The sequence below is a fragment of the Carlito syrichta genome, unplaced genomic scaffold (genome assembly GCF_000164805.1).
Source record: "Carlito syrichta isolate Samal-C Ts95f unplaced genomic scaffold, Tarsius_syrichta-2.0.1 Scaffold138743, whole genome shotgun sequence".
NCBI lineage: Eukaryota > Metazoa > Chordata > Mammalia > Primates > Tarsiidae > Carlito > Carlito syrichta.
Window position 1 is genome coordinate 661,328 of NW_007082839.1, and position 19,783 is coordinate 681,110.

General features: G+C 42.6%; 1 protein-coding gene across 1 annotated transcript in view; it reads left to right on the forward strand.

The window, feature by feature from the left end:
- Positions 1-19,783, forward strand: part of SAMD3 (sterile alpha motif domain containing 3) — a 51,379-nt gene that overhangs the window by 17,853 nt on the left and 13,743 nt on the right. Inside the window, exons 4-6 of the mRNA XM_008049872.2 lie at positions 4,425-4,610; positions 4,888-4,972; positions 12,150-12,317. Of these exons, the coding sequence (XP_008048063.1) occupies positions 4,425-4,610; positions 4,888-4,972; positions 12,150-12,317 (439 nt within the window). The remainder of the gene's footprint in view (positions 1-4,424; positions 4,611-4,887; positions 4,973-12,149; positions 12,318-19,783) is intronic.

A 19,783-nucleotide genomic window follows, 5' to 3' on the forward strand; every position in this document is an offset into this window, starting at 1 on the left:
GGCGGCGGGGGCGGGGGGCGGCCACTGCACTCCAGGCTGGGCGACAGAGTGAGATTCCAACTCAAAAAAAAAAAAAATTATTAAAAGAACCAGGAATAGTTTCTAGAAATGCTGGATTCTTCAATATTTGTGCTGCAGATGGTTCATACCTGAGGCACAGATATCAGATCATGTGAACCCAGAGACAGGTTAGCTTCTACGATAGACTCCAGTCACAGGAGTAAAGTCAGACAGACAGACAACCAGTGAGTGGTCCGTCAGTATAAGCTTCTCCAAAGGCAACAGTGATAGTCCATTTATTCTTCAAATCAGAACAAAATTTACTATTTAGGAGGCCAGCAATAGCAAGACGTCCATAAGATACACTTCCTTTCCCCCTCTGGATGATCTTTGTACTTCTTGTTTGTCTGTCTTCACTCTGGAATTATCTATGAATACGCCTCTGGGGCATGCATTTTATCATCATCATAGGGTTACTCAGTCCCAGAAAGAATGTCTCTATAGGAATTCGAGAAGCTGGCAAGTTACAGAGAGATATCATTTCTGAAGAGCACTGTTGACAGATTTCTTTTTTTTTTTTTTTAAAGCAGAATTTATTGAGAGGACAGAAAAGCTCCCACAGTGGGAGAGGACCCAAGGGGGTTGCCTGACAGATTTCTTAATCCACTAGACTTCAGGATAACCAGCTGATTGTTTCTGGGGAGGGCTCTCTCTTTAGCTTGCAGATGGCTACTTTTCCTCTCATCCTCACATAGCATAGAAAGAGAGTAAACTCTCTGGTGTCTCTTTCTATAAGAATACTAATACTATAAGAATGACTAATTGTGTCATCTCAGGGCCCCACCATTATGCCCTCATTTAACCAGATTCCTTCCATAAAGGCCTGTCTCCAAATATAGTCACGTTGGGGATTAGGGCTTCGACGGATAGAATTTGAAAGGAACACGATTCCGTTTATAGCAAACAAGGACCTGGATTAAAAAATATGATGAATTATTTTGGATTTGTTCAGTGTGTTTGGAGACCTGGATGGAGCATGGAAAAGATATGACTGATGATAGATTTACGGTCAACTAACATAAGCCCAGGGCTGAGGCCATGGGTCTGGATGCCTTCTCTGAGGAAGAAGCAGCGATCAGTATAGAGAATTAAGCGGGCAAGAGCCAAACCATGTGCAAACTCTCACAGATGGTGAAGAGAGAAAAAAATCAGCACATAAAACAAGCACATTGGCAGACAAGAAGAGAGGCAGGAAAATGAAGCAATGTCACAGAAGATAAGGAAGAAATGAGGGTTGTGGAGACAGTGCTAAATGCAGTTAGAAGGGTCTTGGAAAAGGCCATTGTCAAAAGGCCCTTGACTTGTAAATGAGGAAATCATTATTGACTTTTGAGGAAGCAATCTCAGTGAGGTGACTGGGAAGAGATTCAGGCGAAGAGGTTAAGGAAAAGCAGGATGGGGGTGACATGAAAGAGATGTCTGGAGTATAATGGGAAGTTGGAGTCCAAAGGTAGTGAATGCAATCAGACCACTTTGCCCAGAGCAAATTGAATTTAGCCCTGCTCAGATAACTAGTCCAATCAGCTGACCCTGTTCATTCTCAACAAAAAGTCATCATGCATCAACTCTGGGAGCAGGAGAAGAAGTGGATGTCTTTTCACTCTTATTAAAGTTAGAAAAAGTTGGAGAGTCAATGAGATTTTTCATTAAAAACCCCCCTCACCTTTTTTTTAAAAAATAGCACCCAATGCAATAATGATACTGCCAATTACCAAATGTGTTAGCTTAACTTCATTATAAGCTGTGTTTTATTACATAAATAGACTCTACGCATAGAGTGAGTGTTTCGTAAGTAGCAGAGTCTGATTCAGCTAGACTGTGGCCAATTCTGGGCAGTAACATATTTTAACAGCTTTCCAGTTGATTTTACGGTGCATCCAGGATCAAGATCCATTGAATTAGAGATCTGTTGTTTTGTGGAGCTGATTTTGTCGAAGAGCCCTGGTTCTGGGGTGGGAAAAGAATTATGAGTGTCCTCTGAGTTTGGAGTGCTCTCTGTTCCCTGCCCTAACCTTTGTCTGACCTCTACTCGTGTTCTACCCAAATCTAGCTTGATAAAAATATTATGAATAATGTTAACCTCACAGTAAAGACTTTTTTAATCCAATGCAAATATAATTTTACAGATGGAAAATGATTGTGTCTTTGGTTATCTGCTTCCAAATTAGAATATATCTTTAATTTTTGATTAATCCCTTTTCTTGTATAATACTGGTTTTGACCTGTCCTTGAATTCTAGTTATTCCAGGTTGCTTTAATGTAAAGGAAAGGAAAATTTGATGCCTCTAATTTTACCAAGTAACTCTATTTGGAGCAAAATGGAATATCTGTCTTCAATAGATCCTGTACGTTTCTAGCTACATTCTGGAGGTTTGATAGAAATTCATGCATTATAGTCCCTACCCTGACATTGAAGAGAAAATATATACAAGAAAAATACATGGAATAGGAAGGCAAAATTTGTACCAAGACTTATTTCATAACATTTGAATATACACATACTTTTTGAGTTGGGGTCTCATTCTGTCACCCAAGCTGTAATGCAGTGGCACAGTCACGGCTCACTGAAGCCTTGACCTCCTAGATTCAGGCAATCCTTCCACCTCAGCCTCTTCAGTAGCTGGGACTATAGGCACACACCACCATACCAAGCTAATTTTCTTTCTTTCTTTCTTGTAGAGAGGAGGTCTCTCACTATATTGCCTAGGCTGGGACATTGGAATATTGAAGTTACCTGTTGGTATGATTTTAAATAAGAGATAACCTCAAAAGTCTGAAAAGGACATGCAACTAATTTCACTACCTGAAAATCACTGATGAAAAAGAGACAGATACTAAAATGTACTGAAAACAAGCTTTACACCTGTCAAGTTCCATCACTTTTTAAAAACCCTGGGAAGGCACAAAACACAACTAACAAAGCTCGCCATTACTTTATAATCCTTGGACTTGGGAGATACAGAAAAGATAATTTGGCCAGGGAAGTAAGAAACAAGGCAACAGAATGTGGAAGGAAATGATTGTAGATGAATGACTGGCATTTAGTAGACACCCAGTAAATATTGGTTGAGTAGATGAATGAAATGAAAGAGAAACTTACTGGAAAAAGTTTGGGCTGAAGCAAAGACTTACGTCTGAAAATTGCCTGTTGCCATATTGAATCAAGCGTGAAATTATCGGTGTGCTTATTTTAGCCAGGGCATATTTTCACCACTGATAATACTGACTACCAAATGTGGAAAAAAGGAAAGAAAGCTTATCATAAAAAGCTACGAGAGTGCTTTGTCCTGCATGCTTTTTTCACCATACTCCATGGTAGCTCATACATGACCTAAAATGCTAAAAGAAGTATGGCCTTTCAAAACTCATCTAAATTTTGTTCGGACCGCAAAGGATTTCTTGGTTGTCAGAAAATTAACCTACTTAGGCTAATTTAGGAAATCTTTCTGTTGTCTCTCACTTGACTGGCTCTGATCCTTCACTTCCATCCCAATCAATTCTGTTTGTGAAATGGGTTGAAAGCCACCTACTGCCTTTGATTAAATGTTGCTTGGAGATTGTACTACAGATTCTTCTTTTTATACACCCAGTGGTCAGACTCTAACTGTAGGGTTTGGAAGTTTTTCTGATAATTTTATAAACAGCATCATTGGCATTTTATTTCCATAGCATAAACTCACCTATTGAAAGCGTACAGCTCAGTTAATTTTAGTGCCTTTAGATGGTTGTGTAAGCTGTTTCATCCATTTTGGCTGTCCTCAGCCCCAGGCAACTCCTGATCTGCTTTCTGCAGTTATAGTTTTCTGTAGCCTTTTGTAGAAACTTCATCTGAATAGAAAAAGAATAACTGGTATTTCTTTTTAATTTAGAAACTAAGCATATCTTATTAAAATCGGCAAAGACAAACTAAATTAGGTGGATCTTATATTTCACTATAAACAGCAGCAGAATAAATTAGAATTTTTTAAATCAGATGCTAAGACTTTATGGTATGCCTCATTTGCTTTGTGGAATTGCAGTTTATTTTCTTTGCATTAGGTATCTTGTCTAGTTTTGAGCTGTGTTACATATTCCTTCCTCAAGAAAAATGGATTAATATTCTTTCCATCTTCAGGCTTTATTCTGCAGCCTATGTTATTACGATTTTTTCCCCAGAATTACTAGTATTTATGTGTGTGTATGTGAAGGGACAAAGATGCTTAATGAGCTTTCAAACATTTGTGGATAGATGAAAGAATGGAAGATGGCTTGACGACTTCCATGTTGCCAGTCTCAAGAAAATTGTTATCGTCAGTTCTCAGGATGTAAATGATAAGTTGTATGTATTCAGAACAGAATTTCACCTGTATGTTTTTATTTCACAGAAGAAACGTGAAACATGTTCTAGCAAGGAACAAAGCATTCCAGTGGATGAAGTCCTATGTTTTACCAGAGTTTCCCTATGATGTCAAATGCATGTTAGCACAGCAGAAATGCCCTGATCACAGCATGAGAATAAGGATGATTGAGTTTCTCCAGGCTGACATGACTAAGTATCTGGAAGGTTCACTGTGAGTAGTAACAGGGCAGACTTGCGCTTTTAGGGGAGTGGGGGTGGGGATGGGAGGGGGTCTGTTCTCGCAGTACCGTAGAAGTCACTGGAAATCAACTCTCTTCAGATTGTGGGCCACATGGTAGTGATACGTCCGACGTTGCCCAATATTTGAATGTCTATTTTGTTATCTAGAAGGCCTTGGAGAAAAATGAGGGTAATGTAGACACATCCTAGAAGAGGAAGGAACGTGGGCTGCTTGAAGTGAAATGTGTCCTCCTTGTTGTGGTGAACAGGTACCCCTCCACCCAGCAGTACAACGACGTGGTCAATGCCCTGCTGCGGGCCCACCCTTTCCTGGACGAGGACGGCTGTGGCTTTGTGAGTGGCTATGTGGCACCATTCTGTTCCTATCAGCCCATCTTAAAATAGTAGCCTCGGACTGCCCAGTAGTTCTGTGCTCCATTTCTCAGTCTGGCTCACTCGCGCGTGCTCTCTCTCTCTCTGTATCTAGGTCTGTCTATTTCTCTTTGTCTGTTTCTCTGACTCTTTGTCTCTGGTCTCTGATTTTTAATTTGGTTCTCTCTGTGTCTTTCTCTGTCAGTCCCTGTTTCTTAGCTTTGTGCTCTTTGTCGCTATCTCTTTTTTTTGATAACTACTCTGTCTCTCTCTCTGCGCTGTGTCTCTTTGTCTTTTTCTGTTTCTCTCTGTCATCGTCTTTCTGTCCTTCTCACAAAGCTGCTTGGAAGATCAGGTATAATGAAGGGTCTTTAGGAAATGTGATACCTAGGAGGGGAAGGATGTGACCACACCTGCATCCGAGCTGTCATTCGTCGAGTGTTTCCTGCCTTCCATTTAGACCCAGTGGAGCAATTGCCTGGCCTTGAGGTCCTGGCTTCCAGTGTCACATGGTGTTCTCACATCTCTGGTGTCCTGATGAAAACAGACCCTAAGGATGCTTTGGGCAGCAGTTCTAAACTCTCGCCACACATTAGGATTTCTAGAAATTCTAATTTAATTGATTTGAGGATGAGGTCCTAGCACTTGGACTTTTTAAAGTTCCCAAAATGAGCCACGGTTGAGAACCATATCTCTAGAGGTTTCAACACAAGCTTTGCTGTCTGGATCTGCCTGTCTGTTGAACTTAAAAGACTGGTGTCTTGACGGGGCTCGGTAGCTCAGCCTGTCATCCCAGCACTTTGGGAGGCTGAGGTGAGTGGATTGCCTGAGCCCGCGGGTTCGAGACCTGCCTGGGCAACTTGGCGAGACCTTGTCTCTACAATAAATAAAAAAATTAGTTGGATGTGGTAGTGCGTGCCTGTAATTCCAGCTACTTGGAAGGTTGAGGCAGAAGGATCACCGAAGCCCAGCAGGTCGACGCTGCAGTGGCCGGAAGCGGCCACTGCACTCCAGCCTGGGTGATGGAGCGAGACTCCAACTCAAAAAAAAAGACTGGTATCTTAATTTCACAACAGTGTGAATATATGTAACGCTGTTGAACTGTACACTTAAAAATAGTTAAGATGGTAATAAAAGTTGAGTGACACTAGAACTGTATAATTGAAGGAACAATTATGGGGAACTGCAGCCATGTGGACATAATGGTATACTGTCGATTCTTCCCTGGACCTCTACATGCCAGATGCATACACATTGGTGGTCAGATCTAAATACGACAGACATCTGTTTGTATCTTACCATCTAGATATCCGTGAGAAAACTTTTTGCTGTGCTTTTTTAAAGATCTAGAATTTAGGCAGTTTGTTCTAATTTGAACAACAGAATAAATGTTAATATCTATGAATGCAAAAACATTTAAGGCATTGGTTCTCTCTCTCTCCATTCCTTCTTTTTTTCCATCCTTTTTGTATTTTCAAGGAAAGTTTCATTAGATATCGATAGAATTTACAGAATGAATAAGAGCCTTAAAGATTCTTTTTTACCACTCAGACTCAGGAAAGGTGTTGTATCCCATGTCTGGAAATAGTAATTACTGAAGCCAAGACTAGAATTCAGGTATTCATGCTTGTATGGTTTTTAAAATATGCTGTTGCATATAAAGTACATCACATAATGAACCAAATTTTCTCTGAAACAAAACAAAGCAACCTGGAATCCTAACATTGACAATCATGTCAGGATGGTTGACAAAACTGATTCTCGGAATATCTTGAGATATTAAATCTCAAGATATATTCGCCTATCCAGCCACCTGATTTTCCTCCCCAGAAGTAACCAATGTTGAGTCCTTCCAGAGAACCTTTGTAGTATATACAAGCAAATACATATCTGTCTAATTCCATTTTGACTATTAGTTTCATGGTTATCAGAGTGAGGCACATACACAGTCATAAGGCTTTCTATGCTCTTGTGCGCATTTGACCCACGTCTGTTCCCAGTGACATTAACTAAAGATGGTTAGCTGATAAAAAGACTTCAAAATTGCTTGGTAGGTTCTGACCCAAGCTTGCAACCATAGACTTGAAGGGGAAACTCTGATACATGGATAGATGTTCACCCCAGCTCTCCCTGCATGCATAGGTGAGGTTGTGTTTCTAAGGTGTCAATGGAAAATGTACAAAACGTCAGAGTATTCATGTGTGTGCGTGTACATCAGAGAAACAGAGAACACTCGCACACATTTGATTATTTTGAGGTCTGATTTTATTTTCAATTCTTTTATCTTGAAAATTTCAAATCTGCGCAAAAGCTGAAAAAATGTGTAGTGATAGTGACATACCCTTCATCCACATCAGGTATCACATACTTGGTCTCTGCAGTATTGACATTTGGGGCTGAATAATTCTTTCTGGGGTGGTGTCCAATGCGTGGCAGAGATCTTAGCAGCGTCCCTGGCGCCCACTAGGTGTGAGTACCACCCCTCCGCCCCCATCATAACATCCAAACCTTTCCCCAAAGATCACCTGATGTCTCCTGGGACGGGGAGGGGCACCATCACATGGCGGATTGAGAATCACTGATCTGGGTCCACTAGGGATTGACATTTTGCCACATTTATTTTTCTCCTCTCATATTTTTTTGTTTGTTCTGACTGAGCACTTGAAAGAAATGGCAAATGTCATCCCTAAATACCTCTGCATGTATCTTACAAGATTAAGAACAATCTCCTAGAGAAACAAGATACCATTTCATACCTATGAAAATGAACCACCCGCCGGGCTTGGTGGCTCAGCCTGTAATCCCAGCACTTTGGGAGGCCGAGGCGAGTGGATTACCTGAGCCCGCAGGTTCGAAACTCGCCCAGGCAACTTGGTGAGACCTCATCTCTACAATAAAATCAAAAAATTAGCCGGGCGTGGTAGTGCGTGCCTGTAGTTCCAGTTACTTGGAAGGCGGAGGCGGAAGGATCACCAGAGCCCAGCAGGTCGAGGCTACGGTGGCTGGGAGTGGCCACTGCACTCCAGTCTGGGCGACAGAGTGAGGCTCCAACTCAAAAAAAAAGAAAGAAAGAAAGAAAGCAAATGAACAATCATTGCATAATGCACGGTCCATTTTCCATGTCTCCAATTCAAAAATGTTTTTAAAATTGATTTTTTGCTGTTACATCTAATTGAGTATCATGCAGTACCTCTTTAATTTCTTTTTGTGGAGACGGTCTCTCCCTGTCCTTTTTTGTTTTTCCCGATATTTGCTTTTTTGGACAAATCTAGTCCAGATGCCACGTAAGATGGTCCACATTCTGTGTTTCTCTGAATGGGAAGGTCTGCTGGCAATGCTGTGGACGGCTCCAGTGTCACCTCAGGGGGTCCATAATTTCAGGACTATTTTCTATTTCGGAGAGGTTGGGGGATAGCTGTATTCATGGAGAACTTTCCATACCCCATAGCTGGAAACATATGGAGGAGAGGGATGATTATTCTACATCACAAATATTTGCTGAGTCTGTCTTCTTGGGCATCTGTGTAACTCATAGTTCCAGGTACATAGCAGATACTCAGTGAATACTCGTTGATTGAATATTCATGTGGAAGATTGCATTTGATTTGTCCTTTTTCTGTTCCTCTCAGATAGTTAATAAGGAGAGACGAGAGAAGCCTGGAAGAAGAAATTGGCAATTTCAAAATGTCCTTGCAGTTGATTGCTATAATACCTCCCGCCAGGTTCAGCCAGTTTGGAAACCCCTCAACTCTGTAGGAGACATGAGGGAAAAAATGTATTGGCACTAGTTCATATTTCAGGGATAAGAAAAATACAAGCCACCCATGTTTCCTGTGCTGTTATAACACAGCAACAGCAGAGTACAGGCCCACAAGCCCGTGGGAGGTGATGCAGTGTCTCTGACTCATGCATGCCTGGGAGCTTAATCAGCGCTCAAGCCAACCCCCAACCCTCAGGCCATGCCTTCCTCACCAAGGCTCTTGGAAAATTTTTATGAACAGCACTTTAGCTAACAAATATCTTCCTCGAGTAGCTATTCAATTTGAGTCTTCCAGAAGCTTCAGTACAGTTGGCAGGACAGATCTTACTGTTCCATTGTTATAGCTGAAGAAACCAAGGCCAAGAGGGATTGCTTGTTAAAGGTCACTTGGCTAATTAGAGCTAATAAGAGCTCAGGCTAGTACTTAAACCCGATCTTCCCAACTATGGTGCTTTCCGAAGGGCAGGGAACACTCTTCTTGGGACTTCCAAGTGATATAACCAGGAATAGCAAAATCCAAATGCCAGACACTTTGGCTGATGTTATTGTGGTAGCTTTTCCGTTTCCCCACGAGGAAAAGGAGCTCAGAAACCATTCCCAAAGCCATTCGGTGACTCGCCACCCTCTCTGTGGCCAGCGCTGAGAAACACAGGCCTATCTGACCGCAAAAGGTTTTTTTCCTTCCTCGCACCCTGTTGGGGTCTATTCCAGCACTGCAGGAGAGAGAAGCTGATGAGAAGCAGCCCCAGGCGCAGGCTTCAAGCAGGGTTGGGCCCCTACTCACACAGTCAGCTCCTACTCAGCAAGGCCAAGACTCAGAGTCTTGCTTCTAATCTATTTGACACATGGCCCCAAGCATTTATACAGGCAGTGCCAAAAATACGTATACACACTTTAAGTGATGTGATCTATGTCTTTTTGAAGCTGAATTAAATGACAGTAGCAACGTACAGTTTGAAGTTCGTTCAACTATGCTTCCGCCATTTTCTTGGACGGCCCCCTGCCCATCGCAGGATGATGCCAGCATTCATACGATGGACGCCATCTTTTGAGTGAATGTCATACTTAAAATGTGTGTACATTTTTTGGGCACTTCCCATAGTTTCCAATAGGCACCAAGTGCAGTGCTGGGTTCGGTGGGCCTGTCCTTGTGTACTTACAGCCCAGAGAAAGAAAGGAAGGAAAGAAGCGAAGGGAGGGAGGAAAAAAAGCAGGAAGGAGGGAGCAGATAAAGGAGTACAGGAAAGGAAAAGTTTAAAAAGAAAGGAAAAGAAACAAACAGGAAAAGTATGACGTAGATGAGGCCAAATGACCAGAGTGATAAGTGTGACGAGGCGAGGGGAGAACGGATAACCAAGGGACAACACTGTGGGGTTGGCCAAGGGGCTCCCATGAGGCAGCGCTGAGCTGAGATCCGGAGGCAAAGCAAGGGTTAGTCACCAGTCAGGTGGAGGAGGAGGGGTAGAGCTTTTCAGGCCCAAACTGAAGGTCCAGCAGAGGAAAGGAGAGCTGGCTTGTTGAAGAGGAAGCCCAGGTATGATCTCTAGCCGTTTTCTGTGTCTCTGATCTCCTAAATACTACCCATGCCAGAGAGATTCTTCCAGAACTTAAATCTGAACATCCACTCTCCATATGCAACGTGGCCTAGGAGAACTTCTTCACCTGGCTCTGCAGATGAATCATGCATAAAGCAGGCCAGCCACAGAGGCTCATGCCTGTAGTCCCAGCCTTTGGGAGGCTGAGGTGAGAGGATCACTTAAGGGTTTACGTTCAAGACCAGCCTGGGGCAGCATAGTAAGACCCCTATTTCTAAAAAAAAAAAAAAATTTTTCTTTTAATTATCCAGGTATGGTGACACATGCCTGTAGTTCTAGTTACTTGAGAGGTGTGTCAGGAGGATCACTTAACACAAGAGTTCAAGGCTGCTGTGATCTATGACTGCACCACTGCACTCCAGACTGGGTGACAGAGTGAAACCCTGTCTTTATTTAAAAAAAAAAAAAAAAAGTGACATCACCTGGGAACTTGTAAAGTGCAAATTCTCCTTCTGAGTTTCCAATATTCACTCAGAAGCAGGTAGAGGAATGAAAAATCACTCATGTGCACAGGTCGAGGGGTGGAGGGTACACTTAAAGCCCAGACTTCTCCGCTATACAATGTACCCATGTAACCCAAAACTATGTACTTCCTAAAGTCATTGAAATAAAAAATAAATATATATCTACATGGTTATCTATCTTATCTATCTGTCTGTCTGTCTGTCTATACAGATGATCAGACCTACGCCTGACTTAATGCCTCAGAGACTTAGAGGATGGGCCCAGCAACCTATACTCCCTCTAACAGGTCCTCCAGGAATTGTGATTTGGGTTACATTTTAGAACCATTGCTTTAGAGGAAGGATCGAGGGCAAAAAGTTCCCTGTGAGATTCTGACGCGGCATGTCCGTCCATAGAGAGGGTTTTGAGAAGATCTGCTTCAGGATGACGCTGAAGCTCCCTTGTGGGATTACCTGGTCCGTGGGGACTGGGCTGGCTTCTGTCTCTCACCCTATTTCCCACCCCTTCCTCTGTCATTCCTGCATCCTGAGTTCTGTGCTCCAGCCATGCTCAACCGTCGGCAGTTCTCAAAAGGGCACCAGCTCTTTCTCCGCTATTGCACATGTGGCTTCATCCCAGAACATCTGTCCTCCCACTCAGCTGGCATTCCCCAGTGCTATCGCCATCCACTTAAATAGTTACCTGGCCCTAAGACCTCGGTTTAGATGCACTTCTCACAGGGAGGCTTCTCTGATCTCCTAATATCATGGAAGTGAATGCTGTCTCTTCTCCTATTCTAACACTTTTCTCTCTATAGTGAAATTGCTCATCTCTATGTTGGACTGAAAGTGGGTCCACTTACACCCCTCTCCCTCCCAGAGTAGGAACTTGGTCTTTGTGTCAGAAACAGTAGATGCACCACAAATACAGAGAATGCCAGTAGTATTCACCAAAATGAATTTCAAGAGATGATAGATAAAATTTTTAAAGAAAATGCATCAATCTGTAAGCCAGTATCAGGTCTTTTCTAGAAACCACTAGAAAATTGGAATGGGTTGTGGAGGCAGCGGAATATGGTGGGAAGTATCCACTTTGGGGAATTGGAATATTGAGGTTGAAGAACCAGTGTACTTAGTGACTATATGACATTGGGAAAATATTTTCATTTCTTGAACTCTGTTTCTTTAGCTATAACGTAGGATTTGTCATTTGTATAGCGATGTCATAAGATTGTTATAAGTATAAATGGAAGACTAGATAATGTCACGCCCAAGAGTGACAGGCAAATACAAATTTTATTGCTTATATAGGATTATTCCAATCTCCTTGAAGATTAACTGGCATGTTGTTATTTTCACAGTTTTTATGGAAACGAGCCCTCAAAGATCGCTTTAAATATGTTCGAAGACCCATAGAAGATGATGAACAAGTGATGAGAAACAAGTGTAAATTTGGACATCGAAGAGGCCAGACCAGGAGATCTCTTGCTGATACAAGATTTGATAAAATTAAACTTGTCCAGATAAAAGTAAGATTGACTTTTTAAATGCTCTGATGACTTGATTGATTGATTATAGGATAATTAATAATAACATTTAATATTATTAAAACAAGATGTGAGAGCTTTTTAAAATTTAATGTGTAGTGAAGAACCAAGATTTGTTTTGCATGGCTAATAAAGTGAATGACATTTCCAAAAAAAGCCTTCTGAAAACAGTTATTAAACAAATCCTCAGCCGGGCTCGGTGGCTCAGGTTATAATCCCAGCACTTTGGGAGGCCAAGGCAAGTGGATTGCCTGAGCCCTCGGGTTCGAGACCCACCAGGGCAACTTGGCGAGACCTCGTCTCTACAATATATCAAAAATTAGCCGGGTGTGGTAGCGCGCACCTGTAGTTCTGGCTCCTCAGAAGGCTGAGGCGGAAGGATCGCCGGAGCCCAGCAGGTCGAGGTTGCGGTGGCCGGGAGCGGCCACTGCACTCCAGTCTGGGCGACAGAGTGAGACTCCGACTCAAAAAAATAAAAGGCAAACTATTTGGTTACCTCAATTTTATTAGTGCTAGCTGTTTTTAACATATTTTGTAAATCACTTATCCCCAGCATAATGCAACATTTTGGATGAAAAGAATTTTTACATATCTTATAACTGTCAGTGAGATTTTTCAGGTGACAGATAGTTCATTTAAAATAATAATCCTTTATCTGTTCTTTGACTAAAAGACAAGGCAGCTGAAAAGTTCCCTAAATTTGGTGGTATAATGCTTTAGAAACTTTGACTACAAAATTCCAACTGTGCCCAGGTGCAGTGGCTCATGCCTGTAATCCCAGTACTTAGGGAGTCTGAGACAGGGGGATCACTTGAGCCCAGGAATTTGAGACCAGCCTGGGCAACACATTGAGACCCTGTCTCTATAAAATATTTAAAAATTACCCAGGCTTTTGCTGGTGATGAGTGCCTGTGTTCCCAGTTACTTCGGAGGCTGAGGTGGGAGGGTCGCTTGAGCCTAGAGTTTGAGGCTGCAATAAGCCAAGATCACACCACTGTTAGCCTGGGTGACAAAGCAAGCCTTCGTCTCTAAAAAAAAAAAAAATGAAATAAATAAAAATTAATACAAAACTCCAGTTATAAACTAGGAACATACAATAGAATGATAATTTATTTTACAATGTCTCTTATACTCTTAAGTCACTTTTAAAATAACCTAATTATGTATAAATTGATTTTCTCAGAAGTTTGATTTTTAGTGCATTCAAAATGCAGTTCCTTTATAAATGAATTACAGTTTTACAAATTCAGTTTTCCCACTTTTTCTGTAATGAATGCTCCCCCAAATGCATTGGGGTTGGGCATGGTGGCATGCGTCTGTAGTCCCAGCTATTCAGGAGGTTGAGGTGGGAGGACTGCCTGAGCCTAGGCAATGGAGGCTGCAGTGAGCTGGGATCATGACACTACACTTCAGTGTGGATGACTGAAACCCTGTCTCGAAAAATTAAAAATAAGAATTCATTGTATTTGATGATGGTAAAAACCAGACACTTAGCACTTGTCCCCAGAACTGGAACTCAAGGGTCAGTCCATAAGATCAGAAGTCACCTTGAGGGCAACAAGGTTAAGTAGAAGCTTCTCTTTTGTTGATACTTCATCTGTGAACCAGCTTGTACACTCACACTCTCCGTTCCTTCTTCATGACTCTCCCATCTAGTTCCCCAGACATACCTAAATCCTAGGATGAATCTTGTTACAAAATAAACAGGGAATTCAGTGTCCCAGGGTCAGGAGTCAAATTGCAAAAGGATTTCGTTTTTGACCTTCCTGCCAGGTAGGGCTAAAAATGAGATTATACAGTAGTCATTGTTGTCATCTGAAGAGACAACGTTTTTCCCGGCAACTGTCTAATTGGTAAGGATCTACTTTTTCCCCTTTTACAGCTAGAGCTGCAAATTGCTGATTTTTCAAAAAATTACAGCCTCCTTGTTTATGATCTTGTGTTCTGTAAAGCCAAAAGCTTTCTAGGATGGGAAAAACTTTACAGTGGAATATTACAGAAACACTGTGTTTCTGTATGTTGTCCCTTCCGTGGTGATTAAGTGACTGTAAAAATACGAATTAATTAGGGGGAGTGCCCATGCATTGAATTTACCTCGGAGAATTTGATCCTTCAGACTGATTGCCTAAGTTATTTCCAGTCTCCATTGTGAACTCCTTCTGATGGTTCCTTTTTGAAGTCTTTAAGATTTTGGAAAATTAAAGATGTTTGGATTAAGATGCACTTAGGAAACTCTCACATCTTTTAAAATTTCTTAACTGGGCACGATATTTTCGTAATATAGAGACAAGTTGCTTCATGTGCTGCAGAGATGGAGAATGTTGACACAGGCACGAAGTCGGAATCCCACCATGTACCAAAAGTGGGGCGGGTGAGAGGGCATCTGGCCAAACTTGAGGAAGATCTTGGGAAGGGACACAGAGGGGAAATCTTTGTTTTGTTTTGTCTCTGTGGTTGTTTTTCCTGTGGTGGTCTAATGGAATTTGCCAAAGAATTGAAGGTAGATATCTCAGCGAAGGAGGGTGGATATTTTTTTCTTTTTTTGTGTTGGAGTCTCACTCTGTCGCCCAGGCTGGAGGGCATTGGCACGCTCCCGGCCACTGCAGCCTCAACCTGCTGGGCTCTGGCGATCCTCCCGCCTCAGCCCTCCAAGTAGCTGAAACTACAGGCGTGTGCTACCATGCCCGGCTCATTTTTTATTTTTTGTCATAGAGACAAGGTCTCTATGTCATAGAGAAAAGTTTGTCATAGAGACAAAGTCTCTTTTGTCATAGAGGCAAGTTGCCCAGGCTGGTCTCGAACCCGCGGGCCCAAGCAATCCACTCGCCTCGGCCTCCCAAAGTGCTAGGATGACAGACTGAGCCACCTGTATTCTAGCCTGGCCAGGAGGGTGGATTCTTGGTCCCGTGACGTGGGCTTCCACAGACAACCTAGGCAGCTGCAGAACCTGTGCAGGCCTGAGCAGAGGCCACAGAGCTTCTGTCCTTAACCCTCCGCCCACCACGGTCTCCCAAGTCAGTTTAATTCTGCTAAAATGATGTTCTCTCTGGCTGCAAAACCCGAAGCACCAACAGTGCCAGAGCACCACTTAAGAGTCAGTATTCCCGCCGGGCTCGGTGGCTCAGCCTGTAATCCCGCGCCTTTGGGAGGCTGAGGTGAGTGAACTGCCGGGTTCGAGACCCGCCTGGGCAACTTGGCGAGACCTCATCTCTACAATAAATCAAAATGAGCCGGGCGTGGTAGCGCGCGCCTGTAGTTCCAGCTACTCGGAAGGCTGAGGCGGATGGATCGCCGGAGCCCAGCAGGTCGAGGCTGCGGTGGCCGGGAGCGGCCACTGCACTCCAGTCTGGGCAACATAGTGAGACTCCAACTCAAAAAAAAAAAAAAAAAAGAGTCAGTATTCCTGAAACCCTGATGTTCCACAACAAAAGAGACTTATCACCGTGTTATGGATGGCTTCACTTATCAGAATCCCAGACTGTGTTCTCTGACCAGACTTGCAAAGTCCTAGGTGTACTGCAATGTGAAAAACTCCTTCCCGATCTCAAGACCTCATGTTACTGCAGTCTTACAGTCATACAGTCAAGGCAGCAGCTGTGCAAAAGCTTCTTATACATCAGACTTTTTAGTTTAGGTTTTAGTTTTTTAGGTTTTTTTTTTTAGTTGGAGTGTCACGCTGTTGCCCAGGCTGGAGTGCAGTGGCATACCCACGGCTGCCACAGCCTTGACCTGCTGGGCTCCGGTGATCCTTCTGCCTCAGCTTTCAAGTAGTTGGAACTACAGATGCGTGCCACCACACCTGGCTAATTTTGTGATTTATTGTAGAGACAAGATCTCACCGAATTGCCCAGGTTGGTCTCAAACCCCTGGACTTAGGCAGTCTTCTCGCCTTGGCCTCCCAAAGTGCTGAGATTACAGGCTTGAGCCACCACGCCTGGCCAACTTTTAGTTTTTTGTTATTGCTATTGTTTTGAATCAGGGTCTCACTCTGTCACCCAGGCTGGAGTGCATTAGCACAATCAGGGCCACCTCCTTGGTTCGGGTGATCCTACTGCCTCAGCCTCCCAGGTAGCTGGGACTATAGGTATTTACCACTATGCCCGGCTAATTTTTTTTTGTAGAGACGTGGTCTTGCTATGTTGCCTAGGTCGATCTGGAACTCCTGGACTCAAGCAATCCTCCTGCCTCAGCCTCCCAAAGTGCTGGGGTTATAGGTATGAGCCAACACATCCTGCCCTGACTTTTAGTTTTGGGTACAAATAATTTGCAGCTACACGACTGATAAATCTGTTTTCTTAATTATCTTTTACTACACTTTGTCAGGTATTTATAAGCAGATATAATTAGGTTCTCAAAACATTAGACTTAACTGAGTAATTTAGTAAGTTGCTGACATATCTTGAATAAATGATGAAAACACTGGTTTTAAAAGCTTACAGAGGCTGGGCATGATAGCTCACGCCTGTAATCTCAGTCCTTGAGGAGGCCAAGGCAGGAGGATCACTTGAGTCTTGGAATTCAAGACCAGCCTGGGTAACATAGCTTGACCCCATCTCTACAAAATTTTTTTTAAAATGAGCTGGGTGTGGTGGTGTTCACCTATAGCCCCAACTACTTGAAACCCAGCTCAAGACTGCAGTAAGCTGTGATTTCAGCTCACTGTCTCCAGCCTGGGCCACAGAGAGACACCCCGCCTCCAAAAAATATATAAAAAGCTTAAAGGAATTATATGGGATTGTATGCCAGTGTTCAGAATGATACTTTATATAGTAGCATTTTTTGTAATAATCTTCAGGTATTCATTAAAGTTGAGTGATTCAAACTCCTCACTTCATGGCACATAGAATTGTTGCCGTTGTCCTGTGCTGGATCTTTCTCTGGTTTTATTATTCCTTTTCATGTTTTTCCTATCTACCTTTCTCTCACCTCTTAAAGTGTTTCATGTGGATCTTTTTGCGTGTCCATGTTCTAGAATGTGCTCTGTGTATATCTGGTTGAATGTAAATGGTACTCTTGACCTCATTTGTGCTGTTTTTTTAAATTGACACTCTTGGCCGGGCTCAGTGGCTCAGCCTGTAATCCCAGCACTTTGGGAGGCCGAGGCGAGTGGATTGCCTGAGCCTGTTGGTTCGAGACCCACCTGGGCAACTTGGCAAGACCTCATCTCTACTATACATCAAAAACTAGCTGGGCGTGGTAGCGCACACCTGTAGTTCCAGCTACTTGGAAGGCTGAGGTGGAAGGATCGCTGGAGCCCAACAGGTTGAGGCTGCGGTCTGGGAGCAGCCACTGCACTCCAGTCTGGGCGACAGAATGAGACTCCAACTCAAAAATAAAACATAAAAAATAAATTGACACTCTTTTAAAGAGTAAATCATGTCAACTGTCCATTGTTTCTAACCATTGTAGAGTACCTCTTGCCTCAAGTCCCGTTCCCACCACAAATTGCACCACAGAGAACACCATAATTACATACTTGGCTATGAAGCCGTGTGTCATCTCTCTGAGTTGTACATCCAGGAGTGGAACTGATAGGACACAAGGCATGCGTGTACTTAACTGGACCACTTACGCTCCAGGATGGCTTTGCCAGTCCCACCCTCACAGCGGTAGAGAGCCCTGTATGCCCGCCAGCCCTTCGTGTTATCCAGCCTGCACCATATTGCCAAGTGTACTGGGATGAAGTGAAATCTCATTCTTGTTGTGATTTACATCTCCCTGTGAGATGTAACTAACGAGTCTGAGCATCTCTTCATGTTTGTTTACCTTTCTGAGTTTCTCCTAGAAAATTAAGTCTTTAGATTCACTGCCCACTTGTAATGGGTGTGCATCTTCTTCCTGTTAATTTGTAGGAAGTGGGCTTTCCCATGCCTTAAGTCACAAAGATACTCTTCTACTCTTTTCTTCTATTAAGTCTATGATTTTAGCTTTCATGTTTAGACTTTTAAAGTCATCTGAAATCCATCTTTGTATATGCTATTAAATAGAGATCTTCATAGAGATGTCTCAGCCCCAGTTACAAAACAGTCTGTCTTTTTTTCCTCTGGTTTTGTGGTGCCACTTTTATTATATGATAAATTCCCCAATAGACTCGGGTGTGTGCGATTCACTCTCTGTAATTCCTTTGGTCTATCAGTCTGTTCTTATGCCATGCCTTATCTCATCTTACCACCTGCTGGTTATTACTTTGCACCACTTAGTGCAGAGACAGCTTTTATTGCCAGTGGAAGATGTGCTGTGTCAGGGAATCCCTCAGTAGAGATAACCCTGTGTAGGTTTGTCCTTATTTTCAGGATAAGGGGAAGGACAGGGTGGGGGGATCCTCTTCTCAGGAAACTGCCTCCCGGGCCCCCTTTGTAGCATCTGCCTTCTCACAGGGGAGCTACAGCCTGGGCTTAGGGATGTCGTGTACAGATGGGAGTGAAAAGAAGATCCTCAGCCTCTGCCAGCCCAGGGAGCACCAGGACAAGCCGGCTTAGCTCTTGGGTAGTACCTGCTGTGACCAGATGGAGAGGCCGGATGGAGATAGGGATGGAGGGATGTGGCAGCTGGTCTGCATGGGCCATGGACCTGGCTCTCCACACTGTCATAGCCTGATGTACATCCTTTCTTGGAGCTTTCTCCATCCAGAAAATTTCTTGGGCTTCTGCCAAGGGCCCCATTTGAAGCATCGGGATATAAACCTACTTTCTGAAATGCTTAACTTCTTAATAATTTCTTGACCAATGAATGCATTTTCTTTCCTTAAGTTACTAAAGTTCTAAAGTTCTTTTCAGCCAGTAGAGCGACCAACCTACTATCATGATTTTTTTTTTTTTTTTTTTTGGCTCATGGAAAATAAGCTGACTTTGATAATGAAATTTTCTGGAGAAGAGTAAAAGGACTTGCATTTTATAGGTGTTCAACTCTTTACATTCCTGCTGGATCACTTCATCTAACTGTGAAAAGATTCTATCTTTATGGGATCAATTCACTCTACATTGAATATTTGGTGAAAATAATTTTGTTTCATTGAAGCAGGATGGGACAGACTTGAAATTTTCAGTTGGAGCTTTTGCTTCTCTTTTTCTGTATTTTTTTCCAACTGCAATGGAGTCTTCTCAGTTTGGAGGTTTTTAACGTTATCTTTAGGTGCATAGAATAGCTTTGTCAATTAGTCTACATTTGGTTTCTTTTTTTTGCTTTAAGAGTTTTAAATAAGTAACTCAATTACCTATTCAACTAAAATTCCTTTTGACTTCAACTGCTAGGAGGTCTTCATTTTATGATGTATTCATTAATTCTGATTTCTCGTTTATAGTCTATGCTGTTCTTCAAAATAGCTATTCACGTTTTCTAGTTCCTTGTTTATCGTGTCTCTAATTGTTCTATTTATTATTAAAAGTAAGGTATTTAAATCTCTAAGTATTATTGGTTTTGGTTTTCTGGGGGGTTTTTTGAGTCAGGGT